The 17,138-nt window shown below is 45.5% G+C and overlaps 1 protein-coding gene across 3 annotated transcripts in view; it reads right to left on the bottom strand.

The window, feature by feature from the left end:
- SYAP1 (synapse associated protein 1) overlaps positions 1–17,138 on the bottom strand; it is a 30,803-nt gene that overhangs the window by 3,878 nt on the left and 9,787 nt on the right. For all 3 annotated transcript variants that reach the window (XM_032840722.1, XM_032840721.1, XM_032840723.1), the window contains 5 exons: positions 16,585–16,658; positions 12,826–12,965; positions 3,732–3,880; positions 2,290–2,348; positions 1,734–1,881 (listed from right to left, as the gene is read on the bottom strand). In XM_032840722.1, the coding sequence (XP_032696613.1) occupies positions 1,734–1,881; positions 2,290–2,348; positions 3,732–3,880; positions 12,826–12,965; positions 16,585–16,658 (570 nt within the window). The remainder of the gene's footprint in view (positions 1–1,733; positions 1,882–2,289; positions 2,349–3,731; positions 3,881–12,825; positions 12,966–16,584; positions 16,659–17,138) is intronic.

Below are 17,138 nucleotides of genomic sequence, written 5' to 3'. Positions count from 1 at the left end.
CCCCACTGAGCAGAGAGCCGGGTGCAGGACTTAATCCCAGGACCCTGGGATCATGACCTGAGCTGAAGGCAGAGGCTTAACCCACTGAGCCACCCAGGTGCCCCCCAAAACCAAATGTTTTAATTTTTCTTGGGAGTGGAGAATCATGGGAAAGGATGCAGTGTGTTCCATGGCAAACCACCAATGATGCAGTATTTATTGGTGGCTTGCTGGGTGCCAGACTCCATGTCAGGTACTGTGGGGTGACAAAAACAAGGTCCAACTGCCCTGAGGAACCTACAGTTTAGCTGGGGGCCAAGACAATAAATATATAAAAGAATATTACATGGTCCAAATTATAACTTGGGCAGGAATTCAGTGACAGAACAGCTTGCCCAAAGCATCCAGCCAGCACCTTATGAATCCTGTCTCAGGGCAACTTCCAGCAAAAAGGGAACCAGTGCCCAGTCCGCCTACGACACACGGGGCTCTTGCCCACTGTCCTTCCGAGGTGGCCAGCAGCCATCTCTATCAGAAACAGATGGGGGTGGGAGGGGTCTGAGGTACATAGTGAGCCCAAGTTTTCAGTTCCCCTCTGGCCTCTCTTTCCCCCAGAAGCTCTTCCCTCCTCCTTCCTTCCCAATTCTTTGCTCCAAAGTCCCTCTGCGGCGTGCCATCAGGGTTCCAGTTCACCTCTGGGAAGCTAGTTGTCTCACGGGTGTTCTCTGCACAAATGGGGGCAGCTGGCTTCCTGAGTACATTGTAAGTCTCAGAAGCCTTCATGAAACACTATTCATCAATGATGATTAATCCAAGCCTTTGCTTTTCATCCAGTAGAAAGCCAGTCATTTGTCCTGATGTGCCAAAGAAAGCAGCCACCCCCCCCGCCCCCGGTTGGCACTTTGTCTCTAAATTATTATTTTTTTAAAGGCAGATGCTCCTTCCCGGAAGCAATGCTCTTGTGTCACACAGCAGCAGGGAAAAGAATCTTCTACAAACAAGTATAAAGCCAAGGGGCCCCTGGGGGGCTCAGTTAGTTAAGCATCTGCCTTTGACTCAGATCGTGACTCCAGGGTCCTGGGATTGAGCCCCATGTTGGGCTTCCTGCTCACTGGGGACACTGGGGAGCCTTCTTCTCCCTCAGCCCTCTCCTTGCTCATGTGCACATTCTTGCTCTCTCGAATGATAAATTCTTTTTTTTTTTTTTTTTTTTTAAAGTATAGGGGCACCTGGGTCGCTCAGTGGGTTAAGCCTCTACCTTCGGCTCAGGTCATGATCTCAAGGTCCTGGGATCGAGCCCTACAGGCTCTCTGCTCAGCAGGGAGCCTGCTTCCCCACTCTCTCTGCCTGCCTTTCTGCCTACTTGTGATCTCTGTTTGTCAAATAAATAAGTAAAATCTAAAAAAAAAAAAAAAGTATAAACCCAAGTAGAAGGTTGGAGGACAGTGTCTCTAAGTGAAAGGGTGTGTGCTCTGTGTTGCCCGTTATTGGCCACATGTTGTTGGGGTGAGGTGCCTTGGACCAATCACTTATCCTCTCTGGGCTCAGTCTCTCCACTCTACACTCCTGTGTGTTCTTAAGGCAGAGGGACGTGAGGTTTGGTCACCTGTGCTAGAATCCACCTGCTAACGGGGAACAGAGAAGCGATTCCAATGCAGAAGTTAGAGTATGTTTGTGCATTTGCTTCAGAATGACATTTTCTACAATCTACTTCGGAATCTGAAAAGAGTACAGCAATTTTGTTTGTCTGGTACCTTCGAGAATGGCTGTCTCCTCCTCCTTTTTGTTAAGAACCAGTTGCTCCATTTCCTTCCTCAGATCCTCCTGATTTAAGTTACAGGCATCAAAGGCATCACTGACAAACTCAGCAACCCCTGGGCTGGTAGAAATCTCCTCTTCATCCTGAAATGCAACAAAGCAGCTCTGGGAATGGTTTTCTAAGCGGCAATTAGCGCAGCGTCCCTTTCTTCACCTTCCTCCGCTAGTCAGATGCTCACTGCTCTCCGGCCTTCTAACCTGCGCGGCGGCTTGGGAGCCAGATGAGCCTCCGCCTGAATCCGCTGCGCTTTCTCAGGCTGGGTCACTCCAGTCATTTAGTCCAATTCCTGACAGTACATCTAAAATGACTGACGGCAGGGGATCGCCTCACGTCTCAGCTACAGGTCCCTAACTACGCAAGTGCTGGACCCCTCTTCTTTAAAACAGGTAAGACCCATATTCATAAGCAGTTTCACATGGGAGCTGAGAGTTAACACAGAGTTACTTCATTTCCAGACATCAACTACTAGGTACAACGTAAAACTGTATTACCTCTTGAGTTTTAAGCTGAGATTTGATTACGACAGGTGGCGTTTTGGGCCGTACTGCCTCTAAGAAGTGAGAATAAAAGAGACAAAAATTGCTTGATTCAATTCTGAATACATGTTATAGTAACAACTAAAATATCCACAAGTACGATGATACTAAATCATTTTCAGAAATGAGCTTTTATGTTATGCTTTCAAGAACTAGCTAAGTGAGACCAGTTCAACTTCTTTCTTTTGGGAATATGATACTTTTTTTTAAATGTCATCCTATTTGATGCCCCTCATTTAAGATTTCTAAGCAGGAAATAAATTTTGACCTCAGTGTTAGCTGGAATCAAATTCAGGAATAGATCTGCTCCTTCTTTTAGGATACTGAGAATTCAGTTATTTATCAAATTTTCCATTTGTCACAAATGTTAGAAAGGATAAAGCAAAATGCAACACTCAGTCACAGCTTCCCCTCTTTTTCTATCTTATGAACCTTACTAGGTATATAGTCTTTACTGAATCCTGTCTTAAGCCCATTTTGTGATACAGGCAGTAGTTGGTAAAATGGCATTTTCTAGTAAAATCAATGAAAGTAAATAATAAAGAATAACAGACAACTGGGATTCTTTTCAACATCTATATGCAAAATGCCAAATTTTACTGTATAGAGCAACTTTGTTACATTTCCCTGACCCTACATGCAGCGTCAGGTTCTTTTCTGGTGGTCTGTACAACCCGTGCCTTAGGATACATGGTTTTGCATAACTATTTAAAATTCCACGAACAGGTAAGTCTCTAGCTGTAATTAGTACCTACACACATGTGTTCATGAAATGTTAAAAATATGACACAAAATACCTTCTTATTTTTTGGAATACCTTTCTCATTTTAATTACTACTACAGATCTTAAATTGTTGCTGGTATTATAAAACACTTCCCCAACAACCAGGGGTCAGCTGTCCCAGTAAGAGACCAATGTGCACCGTAATGGTGCCTAGGTCTGGGCTGGCCACTAGTAACTTGGAGTGGAATGGAGCTCAGTTCTGGTCTACAGGGTACAGTACCAGGGGAGCATCTGCTTGAATAGAAGCAGAGAAATAAAGAAAAGCAGTGGACTGAATCGGGAGAGGACAGAAGGTATAAAATGTTACATCGTAAAGGGCAAGGAACGAGATGGGAAAATGCCTAGTGACCGAGAGAGAAATAAAAAGAAGTAAAAACCCCAAAGAACAAGAAAAAGAAAGCAAAGGAAAGCAAAGCTAGGGAAAGACATGTGAGCAGGGTCAGAGAGAGGGCAACGAAAATGAATGTTCCGCTGGAAAGGAAAGAGTTTTCCAGAAGATTACAATGACATTTTTGGTACGTACAAGATGACAAGCTCATGAGAGTCTCTAAGAATATTTTGAAACTCTCTTTTTTTTTTTTTAAACACACAGTGAAGTCTTCTCCGAACATACCCGTCAGCGGCAGGTCTTCCTTGGTGCCATGGCTCTTCTCCTCCTTCCCGGAGGCCTGCTGCTGGGCGGCCAGGGCCGTGAGCTGGGCTGACTGCTTAATCAGGGAGACGCGGTAAAAGTAGTTTCTCCAAAACACTTCTTCTTTCACGCTTTTCAGGACAGACAACAAGGCATTTGAGAATGCATGCGACACATACAAATGCATGCGGGGGGCAGGGGTCTGTTTTAGCAGAGGTGGGAAGAGAGGGTTTTTCAGGGGCATTTTCAAATTCCAGTGAGGCTCAAAGGAGATTCTCACTTGCTTTTGAACTGGAAGCTGTGGGACAGGATAAAAAGAATAGCTATCTTCTCCACAGCAGCAAAAGACAACTTACAGAACACCAATGAAACCTCTGCATTTCTTGGTATGTTGATGCTACCAACAGTGCCGTCAGCAGAGGAAATAGGCACTGTTGTGAGACCAGCACACCGGCCTGGGAGAGCACAAGCGCAGCCAGAATGGCACTGTATTTGCTGCTGACTGAACAATTAAGAGCTTTCAAGCAGTGACAAGAAAAGATTGTGGGTGTCGTTTGTTATGAAAGGAAATGTCTGGCAGCACACAGATAAGTAGCAATCAGTAAATGTTAGCAGGGATGTGGGAGATGACTGATAAAAAACTGAAGTGCAGGAGCGCCTGGGTGGCTCAGTGGGTTAAAGCCTCTGCCTTCGGCTCAGGTCATGATCCCAGTGTCCTGGGATCGAGCCCTGCATCGGGCCCTGCATCAGGCTCTCTGCTCAGCAGGGAGCCCGCTTCCCTCCTCTCTCTCTGCCTACTTGTCATCTCTCTCTGTCAAATAAATAAATAAAAATCTTAAAAAAAAAAAAAAAAAGACTGAAGTGCAGTTCAACCTGAGAATACTCAGTGGTCCTCAAACTTGTCTGCCTATGAGAATCACCTGGCAGGGGGTGCTGGTGACCAAGGTGGGTAAGGTGAGTGTCCACATGGAGGTGGCCTGGAATGGGAAGTGACAGTGTGAGCGGGGAGAGTGGGGTGTCTGAGCAGGAGAGGGGGTGGTGGCAAAAATGGAAGACTGGTTATACGCAGGGGGTTGATCAATTTAACAGAAATATTAAGGACATGCAAACCAAGTTTTTCATGATCAGAGAAGGGAGTTAGAAGCATTGAAAGGGAAAATTCGAGAATGATCCCTGTTGTGAGGTAGCACCATGAATACATGGCTTTCATCCAATAGAGATGCAAATGAGTATATGCGTATATACCTGAGCACACAGATATTCCTATTCCCCAGCTCTGTCAGCTGAGTGGACCAAGGGGTAGTGACACCCCAATAGCAATGAACATGACTAGCACTCAGAACTTGGTGTCTGTACACCATTTTCCACTAAAATGAACCAGAGCTCTTTGGATTAGTGGCCAATTCCAGGGTTACAAATGAGAGAACAAGAGGAGCCTGGACTACTCCATACCAGAAAACAAGGAAGCACTTAAAGAACGATGAAAAGGAGTCAAAAGACACAGAGGCTTGAATGGGCTCCCGCTGGCCAAGTTGGCGATAATTTGAGCATCAAAATAAATAATGACAGCAACAGATTATAACCATTGCATAAAACAGAACCATGAGTCGATATAGACACAAATAAATACATGAATACAATCAAAGTCTGATGAGGAATGCAGTATATTTAGAGTTCAAAGTACCTCCCCAGAAAATACTCATTTCAAAGAGGGAAGAAGTAGCTTTATAGTCAAGAAGTCTGGCAGAAACCACCTTCATCAAGCAAAGTGACCAAAGCGTGGACAGTAACAGGACAAAATGGCAGTGTGCACCAGCTGACAGGATGCAACAGACCGAAGGAGACCGATGAGACACGAAAGCTAAATGCAACATGCGAATCTGTACAGGATCCTCTTACTCAAGAGGACACTGGGACAAATGATAAAACATGAATGGGGGTGTGCCTGGGTGGCTCAGTGGGTTAAAGCCTCTGCTTTCAGCTTAGGTCATGATCTCAGGGTCCTGGGATCGAGCCCTGAGTTGGGCTCTCTGCTCGGTGGAGAGCCTGCTTCCTCCTCCGTCTCTCTCTGCCTGCCTCTCTGCCTACTTGTGATCTCTGTCAAATAAATATATATAAAAAAAAAAATCTTAAAAAAAAAAAACAAACCATGAATGGGGTCTGAGAATCAGATGGCATTAAAACATATGTGACTGGGACGCCTGGGTGGCTCAGTTGGTTGGACGACTGCCTTCGGCTCAGGTCATGATCCCGGAGTCCCGGGATCGAGTCCCGCATCGGGCTCCCAGCTCCATGGGGAGTCTGCTTCTCCCTCTGACCTCCTCGCTCATGCTCTCTCTCACTGCCTCTCTCTCAAATAAATAAATAAAATCTTTAAAAAAAAAAAACAAAACAACATATGTGACTGTTTCCTAATTTGGATGGTTATGTTGGAAAAGCCTTGTTTGCAGAACATCAGGGCTCAAATTGAGTGAAAAAAAAAAAGTTTTTATGCTATATCTCCAACTTTTCTATATGAAGGTTTAAAAATAAAAAGCAACATTGATGACTATGCTTACCTCAGAGCAATCAAATAAAATCTTAAGGGTGGAAGGCAAAACAAAACAACAAAAAACATAAAATGTTCACCCCTATCATAACTAGCAATGGCTTTGGTGACCTTTGGAGTATATGTGGGCCTTTTTTTTTTTTTTTTTTTTTTTTTGCCTGGAGGAATCACTCATTTTTGTGCTCCCAAAACATCTTCCTAGTAGAAGTGACAAAAGGGTAGCAGAATGCCTCTCTACCCCCTGGTTTACTTGAAGGGATGCAAGGTCTTAGAATGGGGAGAAACCTAAGGAAGAAAGCATGACTGAGAAAGATTTTGAAGGAGTAGAAGAAAATCAATGAGAACTAAGAGAAAATTCCAGGATGTGGGCTTATGGATAAAGACAGGACTTGCCTTAGATAAGTCAGGAGAACGCACAGTTGTCACATCTGTGAATGGTGAAGCTGGGCCAGGAGACTAGCTTTTTAAGTGACAGAGGCTAGCTTTTTTTTTTCTTAAGAGAGGCAGTGAGGGAGGGAGAGAGAATCTTTTTTTTTTTTTTATTAAAGATTTTATTTACTTATTTGACAGACAGAGATCACAAGTAGGCAGAGAGGCAGGCAGAGAGAGAGAGGAGGAAGCAGGCTCCTTGCTGAGCAGAGCGCCCGATGCGGGGCTCGATCCCAGGATCCTGAGATCATGACCCAAGCCGAAGGCAGAGGCTTTAATCCACTGAGCCACCCAGGCACCCCGGGAGAGAGAATCTTAAGCAGGCTTTATACCCACTGTGGAGCCCAGCGTGAAGTTTAATCTCACAACCCTGAGATCATGACCTGAGCCAAAATTAAGAGAGACGCTTAACCAACTAAGCCACCCAAGTGTCCCAAGAAAGGCTGGCTTTTTTACATGACAAAGGCAAAATACAAGGTTATCTACATGGGTTAGGCTAGGTAACAAGAAGACATGCTGCTAGATGCACCCCATCTTTTCTTTCATTAATTCTACCAATATTTACCGAGTGCCACATGCATCAGGCCCTATCCGGGTGATTCAGGGACAAATAAACCAGGTTATCTGCCAACACGAGTGGTCACAGGAATAATGACCTCTTACTTGGTAAGTTCTTAACTATGCCAAATAAATGGAAAGTAGCATTTTCCAAATTCATGTGGTCTCACAACCCTCTTTTTCTTTTAACATCTCTTGGACATAGTTCAGCAGGAAGGAGGCCTGGCTTAACAGCAGTTTGTGAGGTGTTACAGTCAGTCACAAGTTCACCTGAGCAAATAAGAGTATGCTGCGGCCGCTAGAAAAGCGAACAAAATCTTAGGCAGCATTTAAAAAGCAAAACAAGGAGCACCTGGGTGGCTCAGTTGGTTAAGTGGCTGACTTTTGGTTTCGGCTCGGTCATGATCTCAGGGTCGTGGGATCAAGCCCTGTGTCAGGCTCCTCATTCAGCAGAGATTCTGCTTGAGGATTCAGTAAGTAAAATAAAGAAGTCTTTAAAAAAAAAACAAACAAAAAACAAAAAACAAAACAAAAAGAAGTCTTTAAAAAGCAACACAATAACTACCTGTAGCGTGCTCTTCTGCAATTAGACAACACTATATATTCACTTCGGAGAACCCACTTTTGGAGGTTAAGCACCTGGACCGTGAGGGGGCACAGAGATGAAGATACCCGGGGTGGGGTGGGGTGGGGGGAACTGGGGCTCTTGGATAAGTTCAAGAATCTTAGACTGTTAACGTCACAGTTAGACAGAAGTGAGCTTAGCTTCCTATGAGGTAGTGAGCTGCCTGAATGTCTTCAAAGTCACTTAACTCTGAGCTTTATGAAATATCCAAAATGAAACAGGTGTACCACCAATCTACAGCAGATCGTGGGCAATGTCTGCTCTCTTAATAGAGACAAACATCTGGGCTGTTTCCTTTCCCAGAGTCTCTCCCTCTTGATGTGAGAGGATGTGCTCACCGAGGCACATTAGAGAAATACTCTGTTACACTCTGGACAGAGTCACAATGCGAATGACATATAAAGATTCTGAGGGGGGCGCCTGGGTGTCACAGTCAGCTAAGCATCTGCCTTTGGCTCAGGTCATAGTTCCAGGGTCCTGGGATCGAGGTCACTGGGCTCCCGGCTCCGAGGGGAATCTGCTTCTTCCTCTTCCTCAGCCCCTCTCCCCTGCTCATGCATGCTCTCTCTCTAATAAATAAAATCTTAAAAAAGGAAAAAAAGATTCTGAGGAGTCCTATGACAAAGAAAACCATGCCACTCCCAAATGTCTATCTTACCACTCATGTTTTCATGGACTCTTAAGGCATTAGAATGCTGTAAACACCCTCTTCCCAGACAGTGGGCATAGGTCAGTCCAAGGCTGGAAAGGACTTGAGATTTCTCTACTGTCGGCCAAGTGAAGGCCTCAGAGGGTGTTTATGATGCAAGAGCGCTGGCTCATGCCAGCACTGGTGTTGCTGGGAAGTGTTAATGCACTAGAAGGTATTTTGAAATATAGAGTAAGTGTTTGTTTTGATTTCTTTTTTCTTTTTTTTTAATTTATTTTCTAAATTGTTCCTGGCTAATGACGGCTTCTGTTTACAAAAACTGTCTGAAATGATCAAAGTTGCACTTCTGCATGCCAGGAAGGAAAAGTCCAGAAGCCCTAGATTTGTGCGTGATGATGGCTCATTTGTTTTATTATGGAAGTTTCAACGAAAACAAAAGTGGAGCAACTACAACAAAGAAGCCCCATGTACCCGAGACCTAGCCGACAATCACCAGTATTTTGCCAATCATGTTTTATCTATGCCCCTCTCCCCACCTACCTTTCTCTGGGTGTAGGATGGAATATTTTTAAGACAATGCCAGCTATTACACATCCTTTCATCCACAAATACTTCAGTAAGCATTTCTAACAGATAAAGACTTATAAAAAATGGTAACCCTAATTTCTAAAATCATCCCTAGCAGAATTAACAACAAGAAACTGGAATTATATTACTCAGTAGACAATTTACCTGACCAGCAACAAACTAGAAATATTGTTTGCCAAACACCAATTCTCCAAATCTTAAAAACTCTAAAAATTACTCTCAGCAGTAAGAGGGAGTCCAGAATTCTCAACAAGCAAACCTATGGAATCAGAGCTAGCTACGTGCCTGCCACGAGTACCCTGGGCCACACGCCCCAGAGTGCCCGGGCCTCTGGACAGTCCCGAGAGCACTGGCAGGGAACCCGCCATGTGGCCCACGGTGATTCATATGGTCTTCAAGTTAATGGAGCCTTTAGATGCAATGCCCACCTGAACCCCAGAGTTTTGCTACTCTTCTCTCAGAAGGAGGCAGTTATTCAGAATAGGTATAACCTCAAATTCTGATATGAGTGTCCAAAAGACATATATACAGGAACTGTTCAAAAGCCAGTTCTCAGGGTTTTGTGAGCATAACAGTAAAGAATAGATCAGATGATTTTTTTTATATCCTTCACTAAAAAGGATTTTTATTTTTTTAAAAAAATATTTTATTTATTTGACAGAGAGAGAAATCACAAGTAGGCAGAGAGGCAGGCGGGGGGAGGGGGAAGCAGGCTCCCTGCTGAGCAGAGAGCCCAATGTGGGGCTCGATCCCAGCACCCTGAGATCATGACCTGAGCCAAAGGCAGAGGCTTAACCCACTGAGCCACCCAGGTGCCCCTATTTATTTATTTTAAAGTAATCTCTACACCCAATGTGGGGCTCGAACTCATGACTCCGAGATCAAGAGTGATGGCAGGCAGGTGCCCCCAAAACAGCTACTTGTGGGGCCCCTGGATGGCTCAGTGGGTTAAAGCCTCTGCCTTCAGCTCGGGTCATGATTCCAGGGTCCTGGGATTGGGCCCTGCTCAGGCTCTCTGCTCAGTGGGGAGCCTGCTTCTCTTCCGCTCTCTCTGCCTGCCTCTCTGCCTACTTGTGATCTCTGTCAAATAAATAAATAAAATCTTAAAAAAAAAAAAAAAGCTACTTTAGACACAATCTAAGAATTAGATTTGTAATGAGATTTTAGCCATATAACACATACTCTTCTTCTTTTTTTTAAAAAAGATTTTATTTATTTGAGAGAGAGAGAGGTCAGTGGGAGAAGCAGACTCCCTGTCAAGTAGGGAGCCCGATGTGGGACTTGATTCTGGGACTCCAGGATCACAACCTGAGCCGAAGGCAGTCACTTAACCAAATGAACCACCCAGGCGCCCCCATACTCTTCTTTTTAGGAGGGGAGGGGAAGGCCATAAAAATTCACCACGAACATGCTGATAATTATGAAGAGTTTCACTCTTTACTTCAAAGTAAACATAAGTCACTACAAAGTAAACGTAAGTAAAAGGTTCGATACAACCGCTATTCCAAGTCTGGAAGAACACTTGTTCTTCTCTCACACAGAGAAGACCTTTCCTTCCATGGGAACCAAAGAGCTAGCACATATTTGTTAAAACCCCTGTTTGGGGGGCGCCTGGGTGGCTCAGTGGGTTAAAGCCTCTGCCTTCAGCTCAGGTCATGATCCCAGGGTCCTGGGATCGAGCCCCACATCGGGCTCTCTGCTCAGCAGGGAGCCTGCTTCCTCCTCTCTCTCTGCCTGCCTTTCTGCCTACTTGTGATCTCTGCCTGCCAAATATATAAAATCTTTAAAAACAAACAAACAAACAGACAAAAACCCTGTTTGGGGGCACCTGGGTGGCTCAGTTGGTTGAGGGTCTGCCTTCGGCTCAGGTCATGATCTCCGAGTCCTCAGATCGAGTCCCGCATCGGGCTCTCTGCTCACTGCGGGGCCTGCTCCTCCCTCTCCCTGCTGCTCTCCCTTTCTCTCTCTCTGACAAATAAATAAAATCTTAAAAACGAAACAAAACAAAAAAGCCCGAAACCCTGTCTGGCCAGCTAAACATAGCACAATGAACATGTATTTATTTGTGCTCCCTCTGAAAACACTTCTAAAATAATAGAAAAGGCATTAAGTAGACAAAATCCACATGACCAAGAGAACTGGCAAGAAGACCACAATGGAAGCTGGAAAGGTGAAGGGCAAAGAGTAACGTGCTCCACAGACCAGCGAGCGTGGCAACGACTGCACGCAGGAGGGACAGCGGCGAGAAGGGGTCTGTCCACCAGGCGTCTGCTCAGAAAGGCCCCGGGGGACAGGAGGCACCAGGCACCTCTGAAGGCTGGTGCCAGCTGGGCTCGAGAGGGGGAATGGTGGCAAGGCCCCACAGGAGTGGCCAGCTGGCTGTGACTCCCGTGCTGCCCCTTCCAGCCAGGGACTGTGTTCCCACGCAGCAGAGAGGGACCGGTAACTGTGAGCCAAGCCGCTCCACACTCGGACAGCTGGCACAGCTGAGAGGGATCAGGCAGGAGGTGGAGTCCTCTCGGGGAAGCCACCCAGCCCTCAGCTATGAGCCGCCCTGTGCACAAGGCCAGTGGGAACACACAGCTCCCAGCGCTCCCTCAGCGAGGCGCCTTCAGATAAGGAAGCTTGAGGAAAACCTGCAACATGAAAGACAGAGTCCAAGACAGACACAGAGAAAAGCACTGAGACCAAAGAGCATTTCAAGAAAACTCTATTTCACATTCTCAAAGGACATGAAGATACTGCACCCATCTGAGAGCTGGGGCTCCTGGGTGGCTCAGTCAGTTGAGCAGCTGAGCTTTGATTTTGGCTTGGGTTGTGATCTCAGGGTCATAGGATCGAGCCCCGTGTAGGGCTCCCTGCTCAGCACGGAGTACGCTTGGGAGTCTCTCTCTCCTCCACTCATTCCGCCCTGCCCCCACTTATACTCTCTAAATAAATTAATAAATAAAATATTTTAAAAAATTAAAATAATAAAAAATAGAATGTTATAAAAAAGAAACACTCACAGATTAATAAAGACTACAGATTAAAAGTGCAGCAGATTCAAAACAAGGAAATAGAATTTAAAAAAAGGTAAGAGCCCTTGGTGGCAGAGGGGAAGGGAAGGTGATCCTTTGTCAGGGGTTGGGGGGAGGGTTGCTGATACCTGTCAGGGTTGTATCCCTGAAGACAGTACGCTTGCACTGGAGCTCAAAGGACAAGTAGGGACTTTCGGAGGAGAAGAAAGCCTTTGGGCAGAGGAAAAACCTCGGGTGGGAAAGAGAACTAAGAAAACTGTTGCTAGAGAACAGAGCCTGAATGGAAAACGGCAGCGGGCCAGGTCCTGGTGGGCCTTGGAGACCTTAATTCTATTTAGAAGACCCGGGCACTTTGGTTGTTTCTGTAGGAAACTGTTCTAGCTTCTTTCTGGGGCTGGGGATAGAAAAGCACATCTTATCTATACCCGACGTTTCCTATAAGGTCTTCTCTCAGTTTTGATTCTATGGCTGTGTGTGTGTGTGTGAGAGAGAGAGAGAGAGAGAGAGACAGAGAGAGAGACAGACAGAAACTGCAGAGCATGAGCAAGCAAGCTGAAGGGCAGCAAAGCCTGTTCTCATGGAGGGAGAGCAGGAAACCATTCCACAGCTTTGCCCTGACAGCGAGCACAGCCCCGCTCTGGCTCGGGAACACTGCTTACAGTTTAGGAACAAGGGCGAATCTCATCCTGCTCAACAGCTCGTCCTCTTGGAGCATGACCAGGGCAACGGGATACATCTGGTCAAAGTCAAAATGAAACTGCACTCCAGCTGGAGGGTCACGAAGGAAATTCCTTTTGTCCTTTAAGGAAAAGGGGAAAAACATGGGGGAAACCATAGGATGCAATTAATATGAAACAATGCGTCCCTGATTTGGCAGATACTGAATTCTCCTCAAGATTCCAGCCAGAACGTCCACTGAAGTGTCATTAACTTGTCTACTGAGAGAGTGGAGAACGGCAGATCCTGTCACATATTTAACAGTCTCAAATGAAGAGAGCCTCATGGGAGGCCAGGAAATTCAGTCGTGCAATTAGTTTGAAATTAGAGTTTAAAATCATATGAATATGTTTGTTTCAGTGCAGAATAATCTCAGAAAACTGGCTACTTAAATCTTAGGAACTAAATCTTACTAACAGCACCAGTCAGTTTCATCTCATCTTGCCCGTGTTAGATTTTAACAGTATTTTTGGTTTTTGAGAATTCCTACATTAATAAAGCAAGAACAAATCTGAACCTAAATGGATTTTAGTTATTTGACTTTCCAGGCTAAAAACTGCAAAGCCTGAAGTGGCCCCATCACGTTTCACCCGGGTCTCTATAGTGGCCGCCGAAGGGACAGCTGTCTCCAGCCCCATTTTCCTTACCCAGGGCAACCCACTTTCTACCCTGCCCAAGAAAAACATGTGTTTTACCTACTACTAAAATCTTTCAGTGACTCCTTTGTTGCCTTTAAGATGAAACCCAAACTTATGAGAAAGGTATAAAAAGGTCTTCAAGATCTGGCTTCCTACACCTGCATCCTGCAGTCCAGTCATCCCCACATGCTCACGACACTCCCTATCTGAACCTCCAGCCCTGCCCTGCATCCCCCAAATATCCACACACCCTCCTCCCAAGACTCAGTAACAGCTCCAATGTCATCAGTTCTGGGAAGCTTCCCCGAGATCATGCCCTCCCCTCTCCAAAACCAGTGAGCTGCCCCTCTCCTCGGTGCTTTGCTACCATCCTGCATGACAGTGCTCATCACAGGGAGTGACGCTGTGTGTACTCATCCAGCAGCTGTCCAGTAAGCCCTTCAGGCTCTTGGAGGGCACATCTCATCTACCTCCAGTCCTAGGACAAGGCTGGCCCAGAGGAGGTTCTAAAAACAGTTTGCTGAATTGAGCTCTCACAACTACCTAATGATAGCATTATGCCCTAAGGGTTGCCCCAACATAAGGAGCGTAAAGGGTTACTCTGCTGTAGGGACTGAATTGTCCCTACGAGTGCTTGGCAAGTCAGAGAATGTAAGGCGACTCTGGCAGAGATTGCTAATTATGTCCCAGTATCCCTTCCTTCCTTCCTTCCTTCCTTCCTTTTAGGATCGCAATTCTTGAGCTCCAGCTGGGCATGTGGCCACCCAGCCAGAGACCGGATTTCCCAGGCTCCCTGGCATCTAGGAGTGACCATGCATCTAGGGTGCCAAAGGGATGTAGGCCTGAGTGAGAGGTACAATTTCTGAGTGTCATGTTTCAAACAGTCTGGCATGCCCACCCACCTCTTTCCCAAATCCCATAGGCTAGAATGCAACCATGGTCACGGGAGCTGCCTTCCCCATACAGAAGGCAGACAACGCCCTAGAGGCTGGCACAGGAAAGGATTCAGACAGGAAACACAGGTCTGTAGATGACTTTGGAGGCAAAGCACCCCTACATGGACCATCTATCTCTGGACTCTTACGTGAGGGAGAAAGAGGGAGGGAGACAAAGTCACAGCTTTTCTAACCTTCCACATTTTTGGACTTCTCTATCATAGCAATTTAGTCTACCCCTTACCAAATTCAGCAGCCACTATAAAGGATGTACTGAAGATCGTTCAAAGCCTCTGCACCCTGCTAAAATCGGGGGTGCTCTCTTGTAGGCGTGTGTGTGCCTCACCCATTCAGCCATTGCCCATCTGGCACCCGCTGTGTGCCAGGCACTGTGTCACCTGCTCAGCAGGGCACAGCACAGATGGAATCCCTGCCGTCACAGCGTTTCTATTCCAGTTGTCAGGGGTGGGGGGTGCGTGGGATGAGACAGACAAAGGCTTAGACTGCTAAGGCTACGAAGGGGCAACTGGTGGAGGGCTGAAAGGATGGCAAGGGAGGAGGTGACATTTGAGATAAGATCGTATGGAATGATGTAGGGTGGGGTTCCAGGAAGAGGGGACAGCAATCACAAGGCACTAAAGCAGGACAAAACTCGGTTTGCTTGTACACCAGAAAGACAGTGGCTGGAGTGCTGGGAGGCAGAGCAGTGGGGCACAAGGGAGGAGAGGTGTGGAAAGCCAAGGGCTTAGAAGCCAGTGGAGGTAGTTCAGATCTTAGCCTACAGGAGATGAGATGCCATCAGAAGTCTCTAGGCAGGAGAGGGACATGAAGGGAGATGATAGCATCAGGACCACGGTGGTGGCAGTGGAGAAGTGGAGTAGGGGTATATTTTGAACATAGTACTGGTCAGGATGTGGGCAAGCCCTGGGTTGGGCAGGGGGGTGGCCGCGGGGAGGTATGACTGCAGGCAGACTCCTAGGCTGGTGACTAGAGAAAACTGGTGGATAACCGGAATCTTATTTTGCGATGGAGAAGATAAGGACAGGAACAGGTCTGGGGGACAGAGGAGCTATGGGGACTTGACTGGTGAGTATCTGATGTTTACCCTCAAATGACAGCTTCACTGTCCCAATTTGCTTCTGGAGAAAAGCATCATGTGAGGTCAGCATCAAGTCTGGCCATAATACAGTAAACAAAATACATGGGGTTCACACTGAACTCATAATGGATGCTCAGGCCTTTGTAAGTTTTACTAATGGAAAGGAAAAAACCTTAAAATGTCCTGCAGGAGGGCAATGGACGGGAAGTAAAGCCAGTTCTTTGTCTGTTTCCTAGACTAAAGGTCCATTTATGACTTTGGCTAAAAAAGAAAAAAAAGTGGATTAAAAACAAAGCCTGAAAATCACTGATATGGTAAAAGCCCCATTTGCTGAGTCCTATGCCAGGCAGGCTGCTGGGTGCTGAGAACAGAGATCAAAGTCAGCTTCTGCCTACTAAGAACTCACAGCCTATGGAGACACATGTTAAGTAGTGAGGGTCACATTTGGGAGTCACATCCTCACACCTGTACATGGCGATAAAAGCCCCTATATACCTCACAGACGTGCAGTAAAGCTCAAAGCAGATAACGCGAAAGAAAGTTCTTTCTGAAACTGTCAGGTGCTGTACAATTGTTAACTGGTATCACTGTGTTCCCTCTGAAGTCTCAAGAGAAATTTTTGTGGGCCAGCACAGAAAATATTTTTTTTCAACTTGTTTTAAATATATTTAACAGTTAAAGAGAAAATTTAGACTATAATCTTTTCATTCAGATGAACTAGAATGCTACCTAGAAACTTTATATGATACCATATCTCAAAGATTATCTTAATAACATAAAATAATCCTAAGACTTAAAGAATTATTTTGTGTAATAGATTATACTTTATTGTTAAGAAAAAAGAACTTAAGGAGAAGCAGGTGAAAACTGGGGGTGGGGGGGGAGACTTGGGGGGAAAAACAGTGAAAGTTGATGTGTACAGTCCTAACAGCTCAAAACATTTTAAAAATTGTATAGAAGAAAACCATTCTAAGGATAAAATCATGATAGGAAAAAAGTATTTCTATACAGGGAATCATAGATACTTACAGCTGATAAGGCCAGGATTTGTTGTTGAATTGTTTCTTCATCATTACTATCAACCCATGGGGGCACTGCTGCTTCTAAAGGTTTTCAATAACAAAGGAAAGAGAAAAAGAGTTTAGGAGGGTTACAATGCAATCTGTGGTTTGAAAGAATGAGAGTTTCCACATCATCATTTTAGCAATTTACTAACAAGTTCCAAACATGAACATTCATTATAATTCCCAGATGTGATGTATGACTAAAGCATGTATGCATTTGGTAAAAAAAAAAATTACTTAAATTATACAGAGAAATTGGGCAACACCTTGACCAGGTGACTCAAGTCATCATGAACAATGAGAAAGAGAGGGCCATTGTAGGCCTCCGGATGTGATGTGCTGAGGGGGACACAACATCATCTACGTAGTATTCTGGCCGAGAATGCATAATCTAAATCTAACGGTGAGGAAATATCAGACAAAGTCCAACTGAGGAATGGTTTATTTTAAAAAGGAAGGGGGAGGGGCGCCTGGGTGGCTCAGTGGGTTAAGCCTCTGCCTTCGGCTCGGGTCATGATC

Source organism: Lontra canadensis, unplaced genomic scaffold (assembly GCF_010015895.1).
Source record: "Lontra canadensis isolate GAN:19392208 unplaced genomic scaffold, GSC_riverotter_1.0 scaffold116, whole genome shotgun sequence".
Taxonomy (NCBI): Eukaryota; Metazoa; Chordata; class Mammalia; order Carnivora; family Mustelidae; genus Lontra; species Lontra canadensis.
Note: the sequence above shows the minus strand (reverse complement) of the source record. Positions and strands in the feature narration are given on the sequence as shown.